At 39.5% G+C, this 26,639-nt stretch overlaps 1 protein-coding gene across 1 annotated transcript; it reads left to right on the plus strand.

Annotated features, from left to right (window-relative positions):
- On the plus strand, positions 1–26,006 carry LOC136005324 (FRAS1-related extracellular matrix protein 1-like). The gene is made up of 13 exons (XM_065662712.1): positions 1–465; positions 1,731–1,932; positions 2,382–2,526; positions 4,865–4,994; positions 6,387–6,459; positions 8,771–8,920; positions 10,102–10,340; positions 11,072–11,119; positions 11,413–11,595; positions 11,842–11,967; positions 12,667–12,782; positions 19,335–19,420; positions 20,775–26,006. The coding sequence occupies exons 1-13, from the start codon at positions 1–3 to the stop codon at positions 20,972–20,974; spliced, it is 2,163 nt and encodes a 720-aa protein (XP_065518784.1). The 3' UTR covers positions 20,975–26,006.
- The last annotated feature ends 633 nt before the right edge of the window (positions 26,007–26,639 follow it).

Genomic DNA, 26,639 nt, shown 5'->3' on the forward strand with positions numbered 1-26,639 from the left:
ATGGTGAATCAAGAACATATGCTGAAGACTACCTTGCCTCTCTTTGCTAGATTCATCATCAGCAATGGACTGAGGACTAAGCACGGGACATTCATGATCTCCTTGGAGGCAGTCGACCAAGCTTTGCCCACACTGTCTAAGAACATGGGGTTAAGATTAGCGGAAGGCACTATGGCACTCCTTTCTCCTGACCTCCTGCAGCTTTCAGACCCAGACACTGCCAAAGAAAACCTCACTTTCCTCTTGGCTCAGCTGCCCCAATACGGTCATCTCTATTACCGAGGGGCTGTGCTACTGCAGTACAATTTCACCCAGCAAGATGTGGACAACAGGAATGTTGCATACAAGCACCGAGGTGGAGATTCCCAGACTGACAGATTTACATTTGTGGCAACAGATAGGACAAATCAAGGATTCATCGTGAAGGGGAGGGTGCAGAGCGAGCCAGTGGCATTCACCATTCAGGCAAGTGTGACTACAGGCTTACTCAAAAGAGATATAAAGCATGGTAAGGCGGAAAATGTAGTAATTTTTATGAGAACTGGTACTTGCTGCAGTTCATGATTTAACTGAGGTATTTGTCAGCTAAAATGTTTGCTTTCTGTGTTCCATCAGTAATTAACTACTTGCCACAACTTAGGCAAAGAATTTTATAGAGTTCAAAGAGAGAGACTGTATTTAAGAGAAAAAAAAAACAAAACCCAAAACATCTTACTTACATAAGTATGTACTTATATAGCTATATTTGCTAAAATATTTTACACAGAAATCTCAACCCTAAAGCTGAGCCCAGCTGTTGAGAGGAATGAACTTCCTCCTGCTCTGCTTTCCCACTTGGTACCTGACTCACTGATTTGCATGTGAAGGACACTAGCATGACTGTTGATCTTCATGTCACAGGAATCTTGAATTACAGACACTTTGCTCCCACAGCTAGACAGCCTGTCTTCCTTCTGGAAGTCTTTGCCTGCTCTGATTCTTCCTTCCCCTACTAGACTATTTCTGTTCACTTTCCATTTTCCTTATTTTGAAGTTCTTCCCACTGTGTCATAGGCTTAGATGCTTCTGCTGTAACTTCTTGTAGGTATCTATCTGGCATGTTTCAGTATGAAAAGCAGGCCTGGTTGCACTGTATGTCAAAATTCTGTAGTTTTCAAAACTGACACTAATGAAAACACTCCTAACTTTTCCCATTACAAAGTCTGAAGTTATGTGATGAGCAATGATGCTGTATCAGCAGAAGATTAGGCATAAAACCAGCAACAACTGTTGCAGAGTGCTAGAAGATTCATCAGAAGTTGTGAAAGGTGGAACAGATTTTAGGAGACATATTAGCCATGTCTATGACTATGATTATCATAATCTTTAGGTTTCCAATCTTGTTATTGTAAAACATTGGTGATAAACCTTTGCTTTGCTATGAAAAATATTACATCAAAAAGGAGAAAGACTATGGGGAGTGTGGGACATCAAGGCAGAGGTACATAGAATTTGTATTGCCCTCCCCAGTGTGTGCTGTAGCCCACTGCACACATCAAGTGACAGAGCAATGTGGGCCTGGAAACCTCTCATGGGAAGTAGTACTTTAGTGGGGATCAGACTCTTGGCGCACACTGCAAGTCAAAGTGGCTATTGCTACCCTAAGCAGGTTACAGTGCTTTTAATGAAAGTAAGACAGAGAATATTCTGATGCTGTAAAATTAATATCCATTAGTCTAACTTTGATGTAGGTGGATCATTTGGACAAAATGGCACCAAAAATTATTCATCTCCATTGCTCTTCTGATGTGGAACTGCTGAAGAATGGCAATTATGGGATCTATATTACTGCCAGGTCCCTGAAGGCATCTGACCCCAATACAGAGGATGACAAAATAATGTTCAAGATTTTACGAGGTCCTCGTTATGGCTACCTGGAAAACATAACAACAGGTGCTGTCTTCTATAATCTCTGTATTTTGGCACAAACATGTCTTGTTCATGTTTGCTTGACAAAGGAAATCAAAATTTCTTATCAAATTTTGGGCAAGGTTTGAATGTAGTAAGAAAGCTTTTACACTAGAACTTGAGTGTCATATTCATCATGAATGCTCAGAGAGTTTGAGATGATTGTTACTAGCTGCCTTTGAGAAACTTCTCATTGTTTGTGTTAAGATGGAAAAAAAAAGAGCATTGAACTTGGCCATTTGATAAATACTTCACATGGAAAGAAATTGGTGGGGGCTTGTAACAAGATGGTGTGTTGCTATTTGGCTATAAAACCACATTTCTGCAAGTTCAAATTTTCTAAGTGCTCAATAAAAAGTTGAAAGCAGCCTATATGAGGTACGTGGTTCTTATCAACAGGCTTCATTCACCTGAATGTTTCTCTTCTTTCCCAGGTGGATTTATTCAGGAAAGGTTTAGCCAGAGAGATTTAAACAGCAAAATCATCCTTTATGTCATCAACCCATTGTGGGAAGTGAATGCAGACAACCTGGAGTTTCAAGTCACAGATGCCAGTGGAAACTCAGCAGTGCCCCAAAGGTAACTCTGACTAACCCTTGGTGGTGTGTGCTTTCCCCACAGTGAATGAATACAGGTCGGGTTGAAGCCATGCGGGCGTGAACGTCGCTGTGAATCAAACTGCCATTCTGTTGAAGAGTAGAAAGGTTTCTTCCCTCAGGGAGGTGAAATACAAAGAGCTAGTGCCAGGTTAGACTGGGGCACAGTCCTCAAGGGCCTTTGGGGCCTCATAGGAAAACATAGTGGAGTTTACTGTAAGTGGCAGTTGGGCTCTGGGAGGTGGGAGACACTGGGTGCTGAAGAACAGCACTGTTGTTTCATGTACATGGTCCTGCAGCTGGAGGTCACTCTTGCCCTGTGCTGGTGGAAGCACTTTTTTCACAAGCTTGAGGTCACAACAGAGGGAATGCGCTCAAGCAGCAAAAGCTAAGACAGACATACTCCTGCAAAAGAGCACTGGAAGAAGGTGGAGGGCACACATCCACTGCAAAAATTTATATGTGACATATGCTAAGCCTCTTGAACAAAAATTAGAGACTGGGGTGTCATCTGAACTGTGCTTTGATGATTAAGGCCAAAGTGAGAGTAGCTCTACAGCAAGGGCAATGTTTCTCTTTATTTCTGAAAATAGGGCTGAATGTTCAACCACTTTATTTAATCACAAGTAACTGAGAAAAATAACAAATACTATTGTGCTTCTCGGCAACCTGATCTAGTCAAATATGGGGGATTGGACTAGATGACATTTGAAGGTCCTTTCCAGCTCATACTATTCTATGATTCTATGATTCTGGGCTTCCTGGGCTAAAGTTGCTACTCACAAAGCAGGACCCCCGGCGAGAGAAAAGCAGCAGAGAGCTGGCTACAAGGGCCAGGCTCCTCTGCAGAGCACTACCCTGCGCTCTAGATCGAGCAGAGCCAAGCCAGAAAGAGCGTTCTGGCAGTTATGTGCTGTGCCAAAAGATGGCCCCATACACAAACACATAGAACACAGCCAGCCTGGGCTCTTCCCAGCTGCACTGTGCTGGAGCACAGATGTACTGATATTAAACCCACCATCAAAACGCTGCCACTCCTCATGGGAAAGTGTGGCTTCTTGTATAGAAATAGCAATGCATAACATAGCTTTACAAAAAGAGCAAAGAGAAAGCACTTTTTGTATGGAAAATGGGAGTTTCAGAGAAGTAGAAGTTCTCTGTTAGCTGCACTGGATCTCAGAAGAAAAGGATTTTGTTTTTTAAGGAAAAGACAATAATTTTAATATTGGGTTTAAAAGCTTGTGAGAGGTATTTTTTGTTGTTTGCTTGCTTTTTGTTTTTTTTTTTTTTTTGTGTGTGTTTGTTTGTTTTTTATTTATTTTGTTTGTGGCTTTTTTTGGTGGGTTTTTTTTAGAATTTATCACCTAATCGTCACAGGTGCAAAATACAAGTTTGATATTATTAAAAATTAATCCCAGCTTTTATCTGAATACTGCTGGACTCCATCTGGTACATGCACCCTCTTCAGCAAAGGTAAAGTAAATCAGCTTCTAAATGGGTTCCCACAAAATTAGTATCAGAGGATACAGGAGGACAGGAGGAAACTTCCAGTAATGTTAGAATTCGTATACCTTGAAAGGTCTAGAAGTTTGTTTTAGAAAAGTTAAAAATGTTTTGTAAGTAAGTATCACAGCTCATTTTCCTTCTTTCTGCTCTCCTTCATTTCTCTCTGACTCTCACTAATTCTTGTCACAGCTTTTAAAAAGGCAAGAACTTTATTTGCTATCCTGTACAGCATGCAATCCTCTGAGGAGGATTCTAAATTCAGTGTATGAGACATGTGGACTCAGCCGCTTCTATGGTTGAAAAGTGAAGTACACAGAGAATTCAAGTAGGGCGAATGGGCAAAGCCCTAGAGTGTGCCCTATATGCTAGAGGAGGAGAGATAGAGGATAGGTGAAGGAAGGTGGGAATAAAGGAAGATACAACAGAGAAAATACAGGAGAGTGAGAGTAAAGTAAAACTACAGGGTTAAAGGGAACCAGGAAGAAACAGTGATAGTTTGTTTTGGCCTATTTGCTGTTACAAAGATGCTGCAGCATCCCTCTTGGTCTGAAACAAGGTTCAGACTTGGCATGGGGTAGACTAGGGCTTGACTGGAAGATTTATTAACTGACTGGAAGATCTGTTGACTGCCTCTCCTTCTTTCTCATCAGCCAAATCAGACAAATATGTTGATTTGGAAACAAAGGCTCAGTATGTGTATTGGCTAAATCAGCAGTCAGCAGAGAAACAGCTCCTCACTGAACCTGGCAGCAGGGGGTGGGTGCAGCAGGGGAGATGGCTTTGCTTCTTATTGGGCTTTCCCTCCTCTCCTGCAGGCTGGAGCTACGGTGGTCTCGGATTGAAATGCAACAGACTGAGTATGAAGTGTGTGAGACTGTGGGAGTGGTGTCTCTGAAAATAGCCAGGGCTGGACACTCTGCAGAGTCTGCCTTTGTAGCTGTGAAGGTAAAGCTAAAAGACAAACTCCTAACTGGAAACTTGACAGTAAGCAGTGCAGCCCATTACATTTTCCCTTGGACTTACAAGGTACTTAAGTAATCAGCAAAGTGGCTGTGCAATTCAAACCAGACTTACCGGAACATTGTCCTTGCTATGCAGATGGTCGAAAAATTGCTAACAAACTTTCTGAGTTTTAAGTAGAAATGCTGATTAACCACAGCTGGAATGTTTTGGAGTGGTGTTTCAGTTCTGATTATCTTCTGTGACAGAGCAGGCAGTTTCCTCTGGCACTGTGCTCAGAAGCTAGGTTTCCAGGATTTGCCACATTAAAACCCAGGCTTTGGGTAACCTTGGGCCTTGAGAGTTCTCATTTCCCTGCTCAGGCTGGAAGAGCTAGGTAGCTATGGGATCTTCAACTACACAGTCATGACAGCCTTCCCCATTTCTCCCCCCACTGCCATCAGCCTAGGAAGAAGCCCCAGGAACCTCCTATATATTCAGTAACAGTCTCTGTCTTACTTGAAAAAAAAAAAAAAAAAAGAATTGGTCTGAAAGCGACATGTTATAATTTTGTAAACCAGGTTTTGTGCAATCACTCTTCACAAATTTTTTTCCTCATAAAATGGAAATTCCAGGATTTTACCAAATCCCCTTGCTAGAAAAACACTCACAGTTTCTAAGCATGATCGCCTTCCTTGGAAACATAGTTTTGATTTTTCTTTCACTGAAGTCACTGAAATTTTGCTATTGACTTCATGGGGAACCATCCTGCCCTGTACCTCGTGGACTCCAGTGACTTTGGTTGTCACTTGGCTAAAAAGACCAGTGAAACTGATCCTAGGACTGCGATCAAGGGTGGAAACTGATGTCCTCTGACTATGAAAATCCGGGAAGTCACTAGTGTCCCCAAACTTACATACATAGGGATTCATGACTATCCCCATGAGTTTCTGGGGCCTGCCAGTCAGCTCTGTGTGCAATGACTTCTTCCAAGACCTCATGAAAGGCTGAATAAGCAAATGTGGCCACGCTGCTGCTTCTCTTCCAGGACACCTGCATGTGCCTGTCCAGGAGCCAGGTATGGCAGGCCCCAGGCATGGTGAACAGTAGTGTTGTCTGATGCTGTCAAGTAGGTATTTGAAAGAGGAAGAGGCAAAATTTTAAGCTGAACAAGTCTTTTATGAGGAGTTTTAAAACATGAGTAAGGCCAGAATGACAGTTGCACATCACAAGGTTTATTCTTTAGGCTTTTATCTTCTTTTCTTCAGCCTGAGCACATGTACTATGGGTTGGCATGTCTTTTATAGACTCTGTGGAGAGGCACACAGTAACTTCAGCACACAGCAGAATGCAGTGGTTTGGTCACAGCATAGCATTCACTGTCTGCTCTCTTCTCAGGTGAACGAAATATCTGCTGTTCTGGGACAGGACTTTACAGTAACACCCTCCAAGCTTGTTCAGTTTGATCCAGGTATGAATCAGTGCAATGAATAATTTAATAGTTAATTCACTGATTTTGAATGTGTAAATTCTCATTTTTGGAGAGTGAAACCTATTACCTTTCTGTAGCTAGAGGAGCTGAGTGGGATCAAAGACAGGAAGTGCACTGGGCTTTCTTTGTGAATTAGTATCCTTATTATATTTAAAGTATCAAAACTGCTGTAATTATGCCTCCTTATCCCCCTACAGTTAAGCTGCAGAGGATTCACCCTAAGCTGAGCCATGAGATGCTTTAAAGATTTCAGGCATAATAGGTAAAATGCAGGATGCTGGCCAAATGTGGACAAAAATGGATACAACTGAAGTTATACAAGGTATCCAAGACCAGAAAGGTGCAAAGGAACCTGATAATTGTTAGACTTCATCTTGTTTGCACTGTAATCATAACAACAGTCTGGCCTTTGCTGAGTCCAGGATTTGAATTTATAAAATGGGGTCTGCACAAGCCTCCCAGGATGCTGCCTGCTGTGTCAGCAGAGGTTATCCCAAGACTGTAAGCAGCAAGATTTCAGTGGGTGAAAGTCACAGTGACTACAGAGGAGATAAAATACATCATCTGTGAAAGGCTGAAATAAATTACGTCTGTTTGATAATAAAAATTGATCTAAGTGCTTACCTGCATTTGAAAAGCAGATATGGGGAATACAATACGTCAGTTCCAGCCAAAGCCTGGGGACTTCGGGAAAAAAAACCACTGCATCCCATGAATGAATTCACATATACCCCAGCTTTGCTTGTCTATTCCATAGAAAAAATTGTGGCTTTAAGTTCTGAATCACGAATCTGATTACTTTGTAAATCTTCAACTACAGTCCATCTTGAGAAGGCAGATTTTATGTAAAGGTATAGAATGAGCAAATGCAGGTTATTTTTCAGAGGTGGATAAGAGAGGACACCCAGCAGACAGCAGTAAATAAAAAAGCCTGTGTGGAAAGGTGAAAATGTGCCCTAATTTCCACTGGAACACACGAGAAACCTCTGAAACCAATGAGCCACTCTCTGAGACCTTTTATCTATTATTAGATTTTTGTTTGCTTGTTTTAAATTAGAAGATGGAAGAAAGATCTGAGAAGCAAGTGTTAAAAGTCCTTCATATTGTGCTGACCCAGGATTCCATCATTCTTTCCTCTAATGTACCACAGTCAGGCTTACCAGCCTCTGAATTAAAATGGCTCAAGATCAGTACAAAGAAATTGTGACAAGAGAGATACACACTATTTCCCTTTTCTGGCCACCTTCTCAGTTCAGCCAGCCGAGTTCCCTCACACAGTCCTTTTGTGTGGCTCTCTCTCTCTTTACTTAACTGTAGGGAAAGACCCTCCAAACTCTTATGTTCAAGGCATCAGTTTCTTAGTTCTAAATTCAAGTTTTTTGATATTTATTAATTACTTAGTAAAGCTTTAAAAACAACCCTCAGCTGTGCTCTTGACTGGACTGATAGGCACATCAGACTGCAAACAATAAACTGCAGTGGAAAGGGGCAGATGACCCTAACCAAGTATATGGGACTGTACTGACGGCTTCTCTTAGCTCGAAGATTCATACTGGAAAGCAGCAAGGAAATAGAGGTTAGGCAGTGTCATAAGGATGTAGAGATTTATTTTTACAATGTTCCACATGTACCCTTGATACCAATTTTGGATGTCAGTGTTGACTTTGCGATGCAGAAATAGTTCCCAAGAAGTTTTGTTCACAGCAATGGGTATGTTGAGGTCTGTTTCTGTCCTGCTGCCTCTGACCTTTCCTGAACAAATTTTTAGCCTTTTGGGTTAATAACTAGCCTTGTCTTTTATCTTGAATGGATTATTCCCCTAACGCAAGCCTGAAGTAAGTTACCCAGTAAAGGCGAGCAACCCAGCAAAAATTTTGTATCCAAGTATAAAATCTTTCTAAAAAGTTGTACTTCAATCTAAGAGACTCTTTGATCCATTTGCAAGTATTTTAAATAATGTTCAGTCTCTAGAATAGATCTTTCAAGATATAAACCGCATGATTTTCTCCCGGATATTGCAACAAAAGTCCTAAATCTATGTATTGTAATGTCATTTTGCACATCTGCAGCAACTTTTTGTTACAGTATGTGCATTTGAATTTGTTCAGGAAAAAATTCGAACTTAATGTTACTTGGGAGAACAGCAGGAGTCCAGTCAGTTGGTAAGAGCACAATAGCATACACCAGCTACTCCATTCTAGCTGCAGACATGTTAATTAATATATTCCTTTGACACCCCAATTGATTGAAATAGCACTTAAAGAGTAATTAAAATGTTTATTTCTATTAGGAATGTCAACCAAGACATGGAATATAGCAATTACCTATGACGGATTAGAGGAAGATGATGAAGTCTTTGAAGTAGTTCTGAACTCCCCTGTGAATGCTGTTCTTGGCACCCAGACAAAAGCTGTAGTGAAAATTTTGGACTCAAAAGAAGGTATTCTCTTTTGATCCTCATCATTAAGAAGGTGGGACAATCTTGGCTGAGTAGCTACTTATTTTCAACCATAAGTAGTTCCTAACACTCACCTTCAGATCAAAATGCTTAATTTCTTTTAGTGAAAAGAGGCTTGACAGTTGCAGACTCTTTATTCTCTCACACAATCATATGCATCCTCTTAGGAAACACAGCGTGGAGTAAGCAGTAAGTACAAAACAAGAGTGGTGCAAGAAAAGAAACTTCTTTTCATAACAACACGAATTCAGTTACCATTTATTAAAGCGGGAATAATGTTTTTAGGTCCATTAGAAGTTTTTCCCTGTTATTGTTTAATGGTTAATCTTGCACACCTCTGAAAAAAGATTTATTTTCCTCTCAAAAAAGATCCTAACAACTAAACCCAGCTCTTAGCAATATGTTTTCTAATGCTTAACAAACAGAGTCCACAACATTAAAGCACATAGCAGTGATCATCACAGTTTAGGCTTTTGTGCCTGCACTCTTATTCTGTTTTTCAGTCATCAAATGTGGTGTTCCTAAAATCACACTAAAAAACAACCAACTGTAGAAAATGAGAAATAACTAGCAAGGCAGCAGAGTCCTCTGAAAGCACAAGAATGTTTTTAACTCTGGTCCTTCGTGAAACAATATTTTAAATACTTGTGTTGCAATGAATTAGGCTTCAGTTTACAAAAAATCCTTTTAAAATTTCAGACCTATTTTCTTTATAACATCATAATGTAAATCAGGAGTTAATTCACATAATTGGTTTGTAGGAACAATAGTGTCCTGGATTTCTGAAGAGAAAATTATCTGGGCATGACAGAAATACCACTGACATTAGCCAAACATACCTGGCTACCCGTGATCAGAATCCTAGTACTCCAAACCCCAATCTATGCATGAAAACAGGTAATTTCAGCAGATGCTTGGCTGAAATTCTGATCTGTAGGTAGACAAACAGATTATGCATAAAAACACATACACAGGTAGTAGCTGCAGTCATAGTCATAGCAAACCCCACAAATGAGGATGACTGAATGAACAACAAATCAACTACACCAAGTGAAAGAATCATCCAACTTTTAATGACAAGCTGTTTATGTGCCCATGTCAACGTGACCAGTTATCTGCTCATGCAGTTAGAACTGACCATCTGCCATTTTTTATGCTTTCAGGTCAGTGCAGCTATTCCCATTCTTCTGGCCAAAGCAAGCATGACTACTGGGGGAAAGGCATACTGTTTCCAGTTTCCTCGGGCTCCTCATCACCTCCCAGGCCTGGCAATGCTCCCTTGGAAAGGATCCCACTGCCTCCTTCCAAAAGGATAAGAGAGAATGGAGGGTATCCACAGCAGGAACACAGCTTGGTGAATCAGAAAAGGACCAGTCTGAGAGTGACTGGAAATGGCAGAATAGTAAGACGTTTCTGTAATGCATTGATGGACTGATTTGTAAATTAATTGGGATGTGACATCTTCATTTAGTGCTTTTTGTAGCGATCCTAACTGACTATATAATAATCATAAGCTACCTGAATTTTCTCTGAGTCATAAGTGAGAGGTATTTAAAAACACTGTGAGATAAAAATATAATCATAATATTATTATTATTGATAATAAAAATCCTAATTTTGATGACCCGTGTATGCAAGAGAATAAAAACAGAGTTGGGAAAAGAAACATGCACCAGGCAACTTCAGCAATTACACAGTTTCTAATCTTGTCTAAATTATGGGTCAGATAGAAGAAAGGAGTCAGTAGAGCCAGGCAAATACACAGAAGCTGTGCACCTGGTCCTGAAGTATTAGAGCTGAAAATACTGCTAGCTTAAACAGGGAACTGTTACTTAAAACTTGCCCGTTGATTTTCCTGCTTAAATTATATTGGTTTAACTAGCTGGTTTAGTAACATTCCACTACTGCAATCTTAAAGGTTAATGAAATCTGTTTATAAACACACTTGTAATAGGTGACTTTTAATGGCTGCTTTCAGAGTTGATCAGGTTCCATTCTGAAAGAGAAAGAACAAAAGCCAAGATGCATCCTGCATGATGTGACCTAGATTTTGTAGTAAATCTCATATAAAGTCTTTCTGTTTCTATAATGTGTGAACATGCCCATCTCATTCTGTTATTCTACTTTTTTCAGGTTCATCCTTCATCTGTATTTAGAAATGGAACTGATGTGGTTTTCAAAGTAAGAGTATTAGGAATATTTTTCAGACATTTCTATGATTTCTTTCTGATTCTGTTCTTTCAAATTCTGTTCTTTTCAGAATATTTCTTTCTTAATAATTCACTATGACCCATACTTTGTTTTTCTATGCTTTTTTTTTTTTGGTGGTATTACTTTCCCTTGTTTTGCAACAATTTCTATCATAATTATCTTTTAATTATTATTTTTTGTTTTGTTTTAGAGTTGCTTGTATGTGCTAACCTTCATTTTTACCCCTCCTGTTCTCTTTGTGTGTGAAATACTGTGAAACAAAGTATCACGGGATAGTATCACTCAAAATAGAGGATGACACCTCATCAGCTAAAGCAAACAAGAAAGCTCAAGTGTCAGTAATTAACCAAGCACAGCCACAGATAAATGTCATCTCCTCTAGGAGCACAGAAATCCCACAAGCTGATAAGGCAGAACTGGCATCTGGACCAAGCTCAAGACATCAGGTATGAAACCTTTTGTTTCATAGGCATTTTCACCATCTGCTTTCAGACATGCTGTTTTCTAAAATGATTTAACACTTCTCAGATCTGCAGCCTAACCTTTCCCACTCCAAAGCTGAGTCTAACCAATACACAGATAAATTAACAACTCAGCATAAAGTTTAACACAGGACCTATTTAATCTGTTTCAAGTAGCTTCTTTTCCGTAATTTTCTCCTTCAACTGTTCAGATGACATTTCTCTTTCCAGGACTTCTACTCTTTCCCAAAGGCCTGTACGGAAGATTTAAAGGGGCTCTTGCATTATGAAGAAAGCACTAAAAAGTTATTTCAGTGTGATGGGATAATATGGCAATTCTGGAATTCCCAAAGCAAGGTAAAAATGCCACCACATCTATGCATCTAGATGGAGTCTACAATGAGTGAGACTTTTAAGCAAAGGACCTTTGTGTAACAACTATTGACTTGTACAGCGAATAAAAGAATTGTACAGGGTCAGGTTTGCCACCCCCAGAAAAAAAGATTCCCAGAAACCTGATAAGGGTTTGATTGCCTTTCCTTTCTGTCATCCATAGGTGGCCCTGTGCAAGACACATGAGCACTGATGTCTTGGTGCTTCTGGGGATGTAGATGAGACAGTCAGTGAATGAAGTCTGTGACAGAGCGAGTGAGTTAGTAAAACTAGCTCACTTAGGTATCCTTTTCCATCCATTTCCACATCCATTCTACAGCATAAGATGTTGTCTGTGCATAATGCCCGTGCATTGCCTACACAGACTGCAGGAGACAGAAAATGGTGTCCAAAGTATATGGCCTCTTAAGAGGGGTTTTGGAACTGAAACATCAAGTCACTTTTAAAAGCTACTCATTATAAATTGTAGGCTCCCCTGGCAGGCATTTATTTCTTTACATCTTTCAAGCAATGCTGTAGCATTATGGACGTATAGCAAAGTCCATCTTCAACTTAATACTGGGGAGGCCACAAGCAGCATCTCTATCCTTCAGCCTCACTAATGTGCACAGACCTAATTGTTGTGAGCAGGAGTCTGTTTTGCCTTTTCTTCTTTTATTTTAGGAGGTAAGCACAAAGAAATGTCCCTCTGGATGGAGCCATCACGAGGGCAGCTGCTACTTGCTGGTAGTGAATCACAAGGTCACCTGGAACACTGCTGCTCGCGCTTGCAGAGAACAGTAAGAGACTTGCCCAACTGAATGTGTTTGCTGTGCACTGCTGCTGCCCTGAGCTGAATACTGCTCTTGAGGCTGAGTTCATTCAAATAAACCTAACTTTGGTTGTGCTGCAGAGCTCCCCAGAACAAGAACAAGCCCTGGGATTCAGACCCAGTGGAAAATAGAAATATTACTAGTCTCAAACTGTTTCAGGTTATTCACAGCACGAATTCCTGAAGCTATCCATTTGCAGTGAGGATACTTTCCTAACAGGAGAGTTAGATTGGAAGGACAGAAATAGAACAAAGCACTCTTTTGTCCTCTGACACACCAATTCCTTGGCTGTACCTTCACTTTGTTTAGAAACAGTACAATGTTGCCAGCTCCTGTGTGCCTCACTATATTCTTTGGAAGATGCAGTTCTTCAGATTCTGTAACTACTTGAAAACATTCAATTATAACAGTAAATTTCTGAATGCTACAAATGCTAGCCATGGTAAAATGGAGCTTGCCCTAGGGTTGTGCATGTTCTGTACCTTGTGTTGCACTGTGAGCACCAGGATGAAGACCAAGATGAACAATAGGTGGGGCTTTAACAGGCCTCTCCACTACTCCGTGAAATGAGAAATAAAACAGGGAAGAACTGGATATGAAAGAAACAGAATGTATTCTGTAAGTGGTTTAAGAACATGCAGATACGTGAAACATGGACCAGCATGCATAACAAACCTTGATTCATTCCACTCTGTTATGCCAGATTATGTTGTCTTGGTAACACACAAAAGGGAAGTCTTGGTTCTCATACCTCCCAACCGATGGAAGCTATTCTTTACTAAGGTATAAATGCTACCTGCTTTTTGAGGTTACCACAAATCCCACATTGTTGAATGGTTGACTTCAAATTTTGGCTTCTGAAATGTTTTTCTATCACCTGTCTTTATTTTGTTACTTACCCACACAAATCTGTAAGCTATAAATGTTCTAATATTTTTTTTTCCCCGGAGACTTCACCATTCAATTGATCCCTTGGGAACATATGTTGCTCTGCTGGGAAGTGTTCCCCTTTTCCTAAAAAAGTGCGCTCCTGGTGACCCAGAATATTTATAGGAAGTAACTTCTTGCTGAAGGCTTTAATGTGCAGTGTAGATGTTAAACTGCATAACAGTAAGTTAATGACAGTGTTAAATACCTACACAAAAAGTCAAGGCATCACTGAATCCACAATGAAATGAATTCTACTGCAGTGATGCTTCAATTAATGTCAGACTATTACAAAATAAGAAAGCTTTATCCTGGTAAATGGAGTAATCCTGGCCTCCATCTGGAACTGATTTACAAAAGTACAACCCCATGCACACATTGAAAAGCAATACAAGAAGATAACTCTATAAATTTTATTTTGTGCTTTTGCCCAGCTCCTCCCTGGCAATCACCACTACCACCAGTTGTGGTACTTCTGTTATTAATATTTCTACTGCTGACATTTAAATAGTTGGTATTTCCAACAAGGAAATAAAATCAGCATAGATGTCAATCCTCAGGTTTTTTAATAGATCAAAAAAAAATTAGACATTAAATAAAAATATTAGAACCAACTTTCACTAAATCATTCCATTTCACTGAAAAACAAGAATTATTTTTATTACTACAAAAAAAAAAAGGCATTATTTTAAACTTCTTTCCAATTTTCTTGCTAGACATTTTCTATTACACAGAACAGGAAAAAAGCACAAGCATTGATGAAGTTATTTCAGTATGTCTCAAACTAACCAACTTCCTAACCTCTTAGAGAAAACAGTGTTATCCTGAGATGATGGAATTGAGACCAAGCTATACAGAAAAGATGTAGGCAGTCTGGAGAGGTTACAGAGAATGGCCACAAAGATGATCAAAGACTGGAAAACCTGCCATTTGAGGAAAGACTGAGACACCTGGGTTTGATCAGCCTTGAGAAAAGGCTCAGGAGAGACCTTATCACCATGTTCCAGTATCTAAAGGGTGGCTACAAAGAAGACAAAGACTCCTTTTTTACAAGGGGTCTCATTGAAAAGATGAGAAGTAATGGATTCAAATTATTCCTGGGGAGATTCTGGTTGTACACAACAGGAAAAGTTTTCACAATGAGAACAATCAGCCATTGGAATAAACTGGTGGATTCCCCAGCACTGGACACTTCAAAGATTTGCTGGACAGGGTGCTGGGTCATCTTGTCTAGTCCATGCTTTTGCCAAGAAAGGTTGGAGCAGATGATCCTTGAGGTCCCTTCCAACCTGCTACTCTATGATTCTATTCCATAAAAGCAATGATATAAATTTATTTCAGAAGCAATTGTTGTCAGGACATAACTATATATACATGGGTATATGGAAACCTATTTGGGCTTCTAATGAGCTTTGACATACGTTGCACTCATTTGTTGCAGGTGGCATACCAACCTTATCTTCAGTTTCCACAGGCAGGGATAGAAGCAGACACAAAAATATGCTTGTCTTCATGCTAGTTGCTGTATGCCACAGTGATAATGTGGGTGGAAAAAATCTCAGCTAATTGCCATGAAAACCTTGTGTGATTTCTAACCCTTCTCTGATACATCACAGAGAAAGGTGGTTTAAGCACTCATTTCTCTAGCTTTGTTTGTTTGCATGAATCGGCCCTTGGCAACATGCAGAGAAGCATCTGGGGGATATTGCGGCTGAGTGATCCCACAGTGGCCTCATTCGGCAGCGATTTTGTGATTTATGTTACAGTTCTTGTTTTTCCCGCAGGAACATGTCCTCTCTGAGGGTCAGTACAGCAGGGCTCACTCTCATGTAAGATGGTTTCACTACTGCTACGGAAGGGACTCTCCACCGGACGGACAGAGCCCACAGTTCTGTCTTTTGCTTTGTTAGTCAGGTTATACTTTCATCTTCCTGAAGCTGAACATTGAATTAGAACTTAAATACAGCCAGATTTCAGATTCTTTACTGCCAGCTTTATAAGGCAGGGGCTGTTATTTTGTTTGGTGTTTGTGTATTGGCAGCATGTGGCTTTGGTCCTCGGGAATCACAGGCAGAGCCACATCTAAAATAACAGGCTAGGACCTTCATGATGGAGGATCACGTTGCCTAGTGCAAAGGAGGATGGACCCTGCTGCCCTCCTGTCCTAATGCTGTGCTAGTTGTGTAAGTGCCTGGTTTAATTTGTGTTATTGCTGGTGATTGCAGCATGGGGATTCGGGTACCTAGAGTCATTTAAAGGCCCAGTGTATCTTGTCTGACTTTCAGCTGCCACTCCAGAAGTGCAGGGCTCCTCTAAGCTCTGTGTCATGTCAGACAGTCTCACCTGAATGCCACAAAGTACTGTAAGCAACATTAGACATCTATTGCAAGGCACCGGGATTACTCTGTAGATGATCAAATAGGCTGGGATAAGCAGAGCCTCTCAGTCACTCCCCCCTGCCTTCACCATCAGTACAGGACATGGATTTGCTTCAGCATGTCAAATTAAATGTCCTGCAGAGATCTTCATAGCTAATCAAGTGTGTTTTTGCTGAAGTTAAATTTATTAGAATGGTAAGAAGCTCTTTTAATATTATTATTGGATAATAATATCCAATTAATATTATCCTTGGATAATTTGATATAAAACCAGCAAAGTATTTGTGCTGAGTATTTTGCATATAATATTTCAAGGTCAACGGCTACCTAAAACATTTCCTTAATTTGGGCAACTGCTTTAAGATGATAGATGCTAAATGTTGATAGCAAACATTTCAAAGCACACAGGAATAATTTCAAAAGGACTAATTTAGCACAGAAATCCATGATGTGTGTGGGTTTTGGCTTTTTTTTTCCAAGATGACATTATGACCCCTTCTCTAGAGTAATTTAAATTAGGAAGTGTTAGATTAACATAACTCCGTAATTAACATTATCTTGCCATTTCCTTTGTCTGGCACTCTGCCTAGAGGTATAGTTAGTAATATTATCCTAAGTGGTATGTTCCTTCAGGACTGTTCTCATTTCCCTACAATACACCAAAACCCTTGACTAGGTGTAACAATTGGAGTGGCTGTTCTCTCTTCAGCCATGTGTGCTTTTCAGACTGCATTTAGGATGCACTCCTATGGAGAAAAGATTAGATAACGTTATAATTATTGTGGCGCTTTCCTTTCACAGTGATGAAATCTTTCCGTGGTACTTGGCTTGAAGTAAAAGTGTGAGACTGTTATTGCTTAGACCACCCCTGTATGTCATAAATAATACAGCAGTTACTGATACACATCAATGCTTTTTGGTTTTACATTTTCTAAGACAATTGAAACAACAGGAAGTAAGCTATGCTTATTGAAAGCAAATTACTTAGTCCTAGGGCTTTGATTGTCCTTAAGTAGAAGCCAGACAAAATGCCCTATTTCTATTCTTGCTCAGCTAGTAGTGACACCACAGAAACTGCTGCCCAAATCTCTTCTTAGCCCCAGGTTTGGTCAGTGGCCAGCCACAGTCACTGTGACGGGGGATGGCAGCCTGCCATTGACTCAGTTAACCTGGGAGGACACCCTGAATTAACTGAGCCTGCTTTCCTGGATAAAGCTTAACCCTGAGCTTTTCGCTGTTCCAGCACAGTCAAAACCTCTGCTGGGAGCTTCCCTTGGTGAACTTCTGGGAGCCTGTTACCATAAGCGGGTGCATAATCCTGACCCCTACCAGACAGCTGCTAACCACTTTGTGCTGGGACAGGCTGTAATGTCATTATCAGTGTCTCTAAGGCCACCCTGCCACACCTCTACCTGAGGAAAGCGTACAAAGATGTCTGCAAGATCCTTTACACTTTGTTGTCTGGATGCCCCTGAACTCGGGGGGCCTGGGACAGTACCCACATTACTGTGTAGTGCTTGGCCCAGGGCAGCTGTGATTACAGAGACTGTGAGGGCAAACCCTCAGCTGTCCCACAGGCCTTGGCAGACCTGCTGTGCAAAGCAGAGCACAGAGCGAATCACCTGCTGCTTGGTTGACTCCAGGGATAACGGAGGAGTCCTTTGCAGCAGCAGCATTCCATCAGCATTAAAATGAATTTGGTCCATACCGTGTGCTCAGTGTAAGGAATGGTCCAGATTTTGTGCAGTAGGGACTGTACAGAATATTGTGGGCTAATACTTTGAATTCCTCCTGATGCAAAATTTGCCTGCTTCCCTATCTCGTGTGGTGTTATATGGCATTCATGGGAGCAGTACTGCTAGAAGAGATACAAGGCAGCAAACAGGAATGGAGCTCCAGGTATGGGTCTCTAACTGGGCAACAAGCTTAGTGGTGGGCTTGAACCGTAAGGTCTGATTATGGTCTTCAGAGTGAATTCAAGTTTGCCATGCCACTCTGGAGGTCTGGTTGTTGTCCCACCTCCTGAAGAAGACAGTCTTTACTTCTTTTGGAGCAATACTGGTCTTTTGTCTCTGTTATCTGGCAACAGTCATGAAATTAGCAAAATCCTCATAATGCCATTGACTTATTCTGCTGTTAGAAAAGTTTTTAGCTCTCTTAAAACATGCTTTGATGAGCCATGTTTGCTTGGGCCCTATCAAGCATCACCCAGGATGTTCTGGGATGCTGGAGGGGTTGGCATCACTGTTAGACTGAATGGCAGTCAGAAATATGGGACAACAGAAATGAGAGGCTCAGCACCAGAGGGAAGGCAACGGTAGGTGTGACAGGTAAAAAGGCAACATGACATCAAGGCAGGCAAGAAGATGGATCAATAAGAAAGTGGAGCCACTGATGGCTGACAGTTCCTGGCAAACATGAGGGATACAATTTGTCTCTTAATGCTTCAGGATTTAGCCTGATCTCTAAATGGCTTAAGAGCAGCCTGCTGGGGCTTGCATGCTTGGTTCTAGGTGGAAGACTTCTCAGTGCAAGGGTTTGCAAGTCCTCCTTTGGGGCTGTCATACTTTACAAACACAGAGGAGAGCTTACGAACTGCCTTCATTCTGAAATAGTGTGGTTAATACACAATTTGCTTTGAGCTGAACTGAATGTGTAGTTATTGCCCACAACATTACTTCTCAGAACCACATTACCCCTCTAAGTCAGACCCTTAAATTACATGCATGTAGCTCAGTTTTGAAACATGACTAAGATTTTACCTGTGACTCAAAGCTTTCATTTTTTCAGAATGCAATTTTAAAAATATATAGTCTGCTTTGCTACCAAACAGAAGAAGCTGTATCTTTCAGTGGCGTGGGTTTTAGTGTGAGCAGATTATTATTTTAAATAAAAGAATGTATCAATGATTGTGTCAATGGTTTAGAACACGGTTTGTGAGTATGAGGTACATATTCCCTGTATTCTTTGAATTGCCTAGGTGATTTAAATTTTCTGTTAGAAAGTCAGACCAGACTCAGATTCCTTTCCGAGAAATCTAGAATTTTTAGACTTTATTTTCTTGTAATTATTCTGTCATGCCAGTAAGTGGTGGTTTTCCTATAAATGTTATTTACATGCTTTACTAGAATCAGTATCCCTTGTTGTTAAGTGGATGGGAGCTGTCCTGTCACTGTGGAATGGTAATTACACTGTGCTCTCTCCTTGAACCTAGATACCTTGGAACTCTAGCAAGTGTGGCTAATGAACAAAACATGCAGTGGCTGTGGGACTTCAGTGGGAGAAAGCCCTTTTGGATAGGCAAGTACCTCATCTGACTGTCACTTCTGAGGATTACAGCTCCTCTGCACCTTGGAAAGCAGAAACTGCCGCAGCAGTTCCAGTCCAGTTTTCAGACACTGGATTGCCCTTCACTTTCTGCTGCTTTTCCTATTTCAGAGCAAGGCATAAGCTGAAAGCCATAATTTACCTAATTTTATAAGTCTTCATAAAAAAGAAGAGTTTATCATGCTGCCTTTTGATGGGCTGTTTTGCCTTGAAACCTTTCCCATTTTAATACTATCTGATTAAATAAGCTCTGACGGAGCTCCTACTCTTTTGTTTATCTCATCTTTCGTCTGTTCTTTTATTTATCTCTAATTTATTTCTTTTTAACACTACTTATGTTACTGCTAATTTAGTGGTGTCATCTTGCATCAGAAATCTTGTTAGATGATCAGCTAAAGAAGATTTAATCTCATAACTTAAGATTTGGCTATTTCTTATTGTGCACCTTTCCTTTAAAGAGAAATGGAGAGCACTCAGCTGGGCCTTTTCTGTACCTCCTGATCCCCTTCTGTGAGTGATTGCCTTAGCTCATGGACTAGTGCTACTGCTTTCTTCCAATCCTTGTTTCTGTTACACTGTCCACATTTGAGGCTCTTTTTCTCCAATTATGCTGCGATTTTCAGCTCTTAGTAATTTTATAAGATGGATTTCCTAGCTATAATAAACTAGCTTTTAAAACTAGTTACTTTGGGCAGGTTTAATGGTATGATGATTCTGTTAACCTGAGAGAAATAAACTCCTCTGATAAGAACAAAGACCACAGGACCATTGTGTCAATTTTCTGATCTTGGTCTCTTCTAGCTAAGAACACAGGTCACATCAGAAAATATGACACTCATGTTAGTCTTAGTAACTCAGACACTAAATGAAAAGACATGTTTTAGGTTGCATTAACTAACACAACCTAATTTTACAACTGTTAATGTCAACAGTGCAAACAAGGTCTACAAAGATCTGCAGCATTTAACTTTCAGAAGGAATCTTAAGGGCATCTGAGGCTGCCCAGACTTGAACACAATATTCTGCTTGGCATCTTAAGTATCAAAAGAAAACTTGGTAGGAGATACACATGCAACAGATGGAAAGAGAGATAAGCAATAATGCAGAAAAGTGTGTTTTCCCGTATTCAGATGACAACAATTACGATTCAGATGGTCTTTTGAAATATTAAATTGTATTTTGCTAGTATTCTTCCAGATGTTTTTTTTTTTTCCTCAGCACAATACTGTATACATTTTTTAACAAAGGGATAGAAAAGCATGCCTCTGTTAGCATCAGCTCCAGAGATGATAAACATCACTGACTTGCTCTTACCAATTTCACACAGGCTTGAATGACCAAGTCAATCCTGGACATTGGGAGTGGAATGGAGGAGAACCTGTAACTTACATAAACTGGAGGAGAGGCTCCTACCGCTCTCCAAAGAAAGGAAGAAATTGTGTATTGGTGCAGAAGCAAGGAAAATGGCAAGCAACTGACTGCAGGAAGGTCAAACGGAAGAGCTATATATGTTCAAGAAAGCTGTAAAGAACAGAGGATCCTTGTAAAAGCGTGCATTCATGTTGTTTCAGCTTTATTTATCTTCAGAAATGTGAGGGTGTGCAGTCAGAAAACTGTCCTAATTATCAGCATGATTCATTTTATATGCTACCAGTGGCACAGATGCATGGAACTCTAACCCAAGGAATAGAGGTCAGTTGCAGAGATTAAGTCCAGGCTAAGATTTTGAACTCTTCCCAAAGACTTGGATCTGTCACTTACTCTTACGTATTTCTACACCAAAGAGCTAGACCCTGAAGGCTTTCATTGCATTTCTGTGTAAAAATACTTTCTCTTTTTTCTTTTTTTAAGAAGAGAAAGTAGCACATTGGTTAATGTGCTTTGCTCTTAAGATTGTGAATTGGCTGTTTCTTTAATTCATCTGCAGAAAATAACGCAGTTTTACCCAAACGCAGGAAGACTGCTTGGGGTGGAAATGAGAGCAGACTCTGCTGGATAAAAACAGGCCCTTTTGGGTGATGAGAGGAGGGACATTATGTCAGGAGACTGGGGCTTCTTGGGGAATTGTACCCTAGTACAATTTCTCACAAAAATACCAACACCAGGATTTAGTGAAAGAGTACCAACAGAAGCAAAGCCCTGTATTTTTTTTTCTACCTCCCAAGTTCAACTACAGATCCTAATGGATCTGCTAACACAGAGCTGCCTATTGTTTCACATTCCTACTGAAAGTTGTTCAACATTTTCTGGAGTTGCAGGATGATGCTATAATTTTTAGTGTAATTAAATAATGGGACCTCTGTAAATCTAATGCTATATCCAACAGTGATTTACACAAAAAAATTAATACTGAAGCTTAATCCTAGAATATTATCTTCAGTGACACATGAACATCAATAGGATTTATATGTGTATAAACCAATGTAATCGTGAGACATATTTTGTACTACAGCATCTATAGCTTTTGAGAAGTATAAATCTAAGTCCTTATTAGGGATTTTGGGTTTTTAAATAGTAATTAAAAATCCAGATTTAGTTCTGAGAAAGGCTTAAAAATCAGAATGTAATTGGAAAAATCCAGCTGCTCATAACTTGATTTTAACTTACTTCAAATATATGCAGTCACAGTGTTACCATTTCCTAACATCAGACCTGTCAAAAATCTTTCTTTAGGACATTCTCACTGCCAGCCTTAAAAATTAGAAAACAAAACAAGTCACAGTCTTCCTAAAAAAATAATCAAATCTCCTCTCAAACCCTCCCTCTGCACGCAATGAGTGTGTGACTGTTGCCATGGCACTCAGTAGGGTGAATTTGCCCTGCACCTCACGAGCTCTCACAGCTCCCATCTGCCTGCCTGCTGCCAGCAGTTGATTCTTCCCTTGCCCCCTATCAGCCTGTCTATTTGGTCAGACTCTGGATCAACTGCATCTGTACACGCTTTGAACCAGAGGTGCAAAACTTCCTCCTGGGGCTCCTCACCACAATGCCTCAGTCTTGCAAGGGGCAGATGCAACATAATCACCTCTCCTCTCTGAGCTGAGGGACACTGTGTCAAGGATTATTTATCCCTCTTCCTTGCTTTTGGCATCATAGGTTATTTATCCTTCCTCCTTGCCTGTGACATGTTAAATTAATATGCATGTGAGTAGCTGGACAGTCTTTTTATAAAGGAGAGAACCTTTCTGAAAGGGCTGCTGCAGATAAACATGAGTGCATTGTAAATTGGAAAAAATACTGTGGACAGAACCTCTTCACCCTTATTGTTGGCATCAACAGACATAGACAAAAATATTTCCAAGATTTACTTTTTCTTGGTAATCTATATGCCAAGCATCTAGACACCTTTGAAAGACACTAACACTTTTGCTTGGGGAGTCTTCTAGATCAATACAGGTAGACAAATTGCGTCAAATTCTCCCAACCAAGTACCCCTGAGTACCCATATAGGCCTGTTTTTACTTCTGATAGTCTTCACTGCCAAAAAAAGAAAGGGATATAAAAAAGCACTCTTGCTGTTGTGGTCTGGAATTCCAGGGAAAACTGACTGAGAGAATTTGGTTACACAAACATCATAAACTTTGATTTCTTTAGGGCCTTCTTTTTATAGAAAATGCTGAGTTTATTGGTGCTATCTTGACAAAGCCTATCAAGATAATTTAAATATCTCTCCTAATTATTCAATAAATGAATGATATCAATAGAGAGGGAATTTTGACCAAGGTGCTTATTACTTGATCAGTAACTAATAAATAACTCATGCCTACTCTGAGACAACACTGATCTCAGAGGTTTGCTATTGTGAGAAGGATTTCCCTTTTCTGTATTTCATTTGAACCACTCTAAAGTGATTGAAGAGAATGAAGGTTATAGTACATAACAGACAGTTGCACAAACTGTATGTGCTTACTGGTTTCATTACATCTAATACAATACACTAATGAGACTAAAATTCTTACATTGCAGTACAAGAATATTTCTGCCCTGAAAGGCTACTGTTTTTTTTTTTTCTCAATACAACAAACTGTTCCAAATATTTGTTCATAAATTCTAATTTTTCTATTCTTAAAAATGGAGGTGTTTTTTTTTCACAAACTTTTACAGCTTTTATTATAATAGCAGAGTACAAAGAATAAAACATACTCAAATCAGGGAAGCACAAATACATCAGTTTTTCTGCTGCCTGGGAAGTTGTTGGCTCTAAGAGGTTTAGTAAAGGAAGGGCCTAAAATCCTGAGAAGTTATTGGGAATATTTTCAGTCTTCAGTACTTTTGATTTAGGCTCCAAGTAAACTCAGAGGAAAATCAGTGTTCAGTGGATTAGCAGAAGAATTTCAAGAGGCTGAAAGTAAGAACAATGTAAATTCTGGCATTCACCTATGGATGCCACACTTTTTGGATAAACGAAGGATTTATTTCATCAGAGCTGTCCATATATCCTTTAAGAGCTACGGAACCAAGACACAACAACTCAGTGAAAAGAACTCAGCAGTTAGCTCAGATCTCTATAAGGGGATAGAAAATATGAGCTCTTCATGTGCCTGTCACTTTTAATCACCTTCTCTGTCAAGTATCTTTTAACTGTGTTGAGCAATTTCAAACAAATTTGCAGAGAAGTAGTTGACTCAAACACAAAGGTTATGAAAAATATGGATAGGCAACTGGCCACAGGAGCACTTCTTCCAAACCAGAATATTCTAAAACATTTGTATTGTTATTAATAACTTCATTGAGACTGGGTTTTTAATCTGAAAAAAAAAAAATCAGGAAAGTTTCCCATATCTATTTTGTACACACTGAAACTTACTGAAAACCTTCATGTCTTTATTCACTCATTGTAAAACTACAAAAATAACTTTGAAAGAATTATATATATAATTCAGTGAATACTGTGATTCTACATTATTTTCATCACAAGACTGGTGCTATTGTAACTCTTGTATTCAGAACAGTATATATGTTGTTATGTTTAACTTTGTTATGTGTATTAATACAAAACTCAAACACATTATGCTGAATATGTATTTCTTCAGTTTCATAATTTCATAAAAGCTTTTCTTCTAGAGGTATAAACTATAGGGCTGGGCATATAGAAATGCACTTACAGTTAAGCATGATATACCTGCTGTTTATCCTACAGTTTCTGAATTCTGATTCTTCTTCTGCATGAGCCTATTCCTGAATTACTACTATAAAGGACATTTGTATCATAAGCAAAACATTTTAAAAGAGAAAATTATGTTTATTTTGAGAAGTAAATTTTACAAAAGTTACAGGTCTGGTAGTAATTATACAAAAAGAAAAACAAAATTAAATTCTACTATGATCCTTGATTTAAAGGAAAATGTGATTAAACATAATTTTCCCTCAGTAACCAGTAATCAGAAGAGATGCAGATGTCAGTTCTTTCTTATTACCCTTTAGAAAGCTATGCAGCTTGTAACAAGGAGAACTCTTACTTTAACTCCATTTCTTAACTACTATCATCTACAGCCGTATACAAATCATACAAGGTCAGAAGACAAGAACACAACAGGGTTTGTTCATTCATTTTTATAGCATTGAGACAATCATAGAATCATAGAATGGTTTAGTCAGAAGTAGTCCTAATGAATAAGAACCTGGTATCTGAACTACTGGATATAACTACAATAAGCAAAAAAATATTATTTTATTCACACAGATGAAATGTTCAGGTAAGTCTAAATATACTTTTACTAATAAAAGAAACCCCATCTGCATCTTCCTCCCTGTATTACGTTACAAACATTTTCTTGGTGGTGTCACGCTCTCCAGTGAATCACCACTGCTCTCTTCAAATTATTCATGGCAATCTAAGAAAGATGCGCCTCCCTGAAGACTGAAATGTCTCTTTGCCCAGACTCTTTCTCCCCCGGCTCACTGCCCCACAGCTTAACAGCCTGAAGTAATCAAGTACATACACATACCCAACATAGCTCCTCAGGCTGGGTTTGGAATTGGATATGCTCTCAAGAGGCAGCATGTATGTGCCAGTACCATTCAGGAGATACCTCAGGAGGTGGACACCTGTCCAAAATATACCAGTCTGAGAAGTATAACAGAAAGAAAACCTTTCATTGGACCGTGTGTATGTACCAACAGCCATGAAAACATGGGCCAATACACACAAAAGGACATTTATCCTAGCCCTGCTGGACACACAAGTGAACATTTTCAAGTGTGAGCGTCTCCATTTCGACACCAGCTTGAAACTTAAGACTGTTCTCAGTTCTGTTGCTACAGCTCAGAGAAAAGAGAAAGCAAATGTGAACAGGAAGTTATAAATGAGCGACGAAAGAAACAATGCAACAAAGGACTTGAATAGCAAAGGGAAGAATTAATGCTGTACAGTATCTGAGGTTGAAGGTACAAAACTAAACAGATTTAGTCTGTTATCATGCCTTACACAAAGCCTTTTGGTTTCATAATTATAACTTTCCCATGAGGCCTGTATGTGATCTGTTTCCCCGAAACTCAGTAAAACAAAGACTACAGATGGCTTTCTTTGATAAGTACAATAATTGAAGAATAAACTGCACAGTGCCAATTCATTAGTTCTGAGGTCTTCATATGGGTTCTGTAAAAGATATATCTGGATACAAGTCTGTCTACATAGGATGTGTTTTGAAAATGATAGGATATTGAATTGGGCTGTAATACATAAAATACGTTTTAATTATTTAATCATCAATCATGCTATGATGAGACTATTTAGCTCAACAGAAGGCAAGTAATTCAAGCACTGCCTAAGAATTATTTTTAGACATCAACTGGCAGTGTAACTAATTACTCAGTTTATGTCCATAATGACTGAATAAACTCTAACTCAGAAACAAATGAAAACTACTTTGCATTTGCATAGGCCTTGTCATCTATAGATCTGACAGTTTTAGAAGGATGGGCAAATATTCACAGTGTCTATTTCTAGTGAAAACAGAGTGTCCCAAATAAATTGCTACTATGAAGGCAAATCAAAGCCAGCTTGAAAGACACCACTGCATTTAGCCACAAGATTTAATCACCAAAATACAGTGAAAACATGTGCTATGCTTATATGAAAGGGTAATCAGGCAGGAAAACAAGTTTTTATAAAAGACACAGCACTGCTTTTTATAGAAATCTGAGATTAGTTGTATTTGTAACATAATGGTTATGTGTCCGGTCCAATCTG

The sequence above is a fragment of the Lathamus discolor genome, chromosome Z, assembly GCF_037157495.1.
Source record: "Lathamus discolor isolate bLatDis1 chromosome Z, bLatDis1.hap1, whole genome shotgun sequence".
NCBI classification, from domain to species: domain Eukaryota; kingdom Metazoa; phylum Chordata; class Aves; order Psittaciformes; family Psittacidae; genus Lathamus; species Lathamus discolor.

Bases quoted from the DNA above. Each gene is read 5' to 3' on its own strand.
- LOC136005324 (XM_065662712.1), top strand. From the start codon at position 1: ATGGTGAATCAAGAACATATGCTGAAGACTACCTTGCCTCTCTTTGCT. The intron at 11,596-11,841 runs GTATGAAACCTT...TTCTCTTTCCAG, and splicing joins GACCAAGCTCAAGACATCAG to GACTTCTACTCTTTCCCAAA. The intron at 11,968-12,666 runs GTAAAAATGCCA...CTTTTATTTTAG, and splicing joins TCTGGAATTCCCAAAGCAAG to GAGGTAAGCACAAAGAAATG.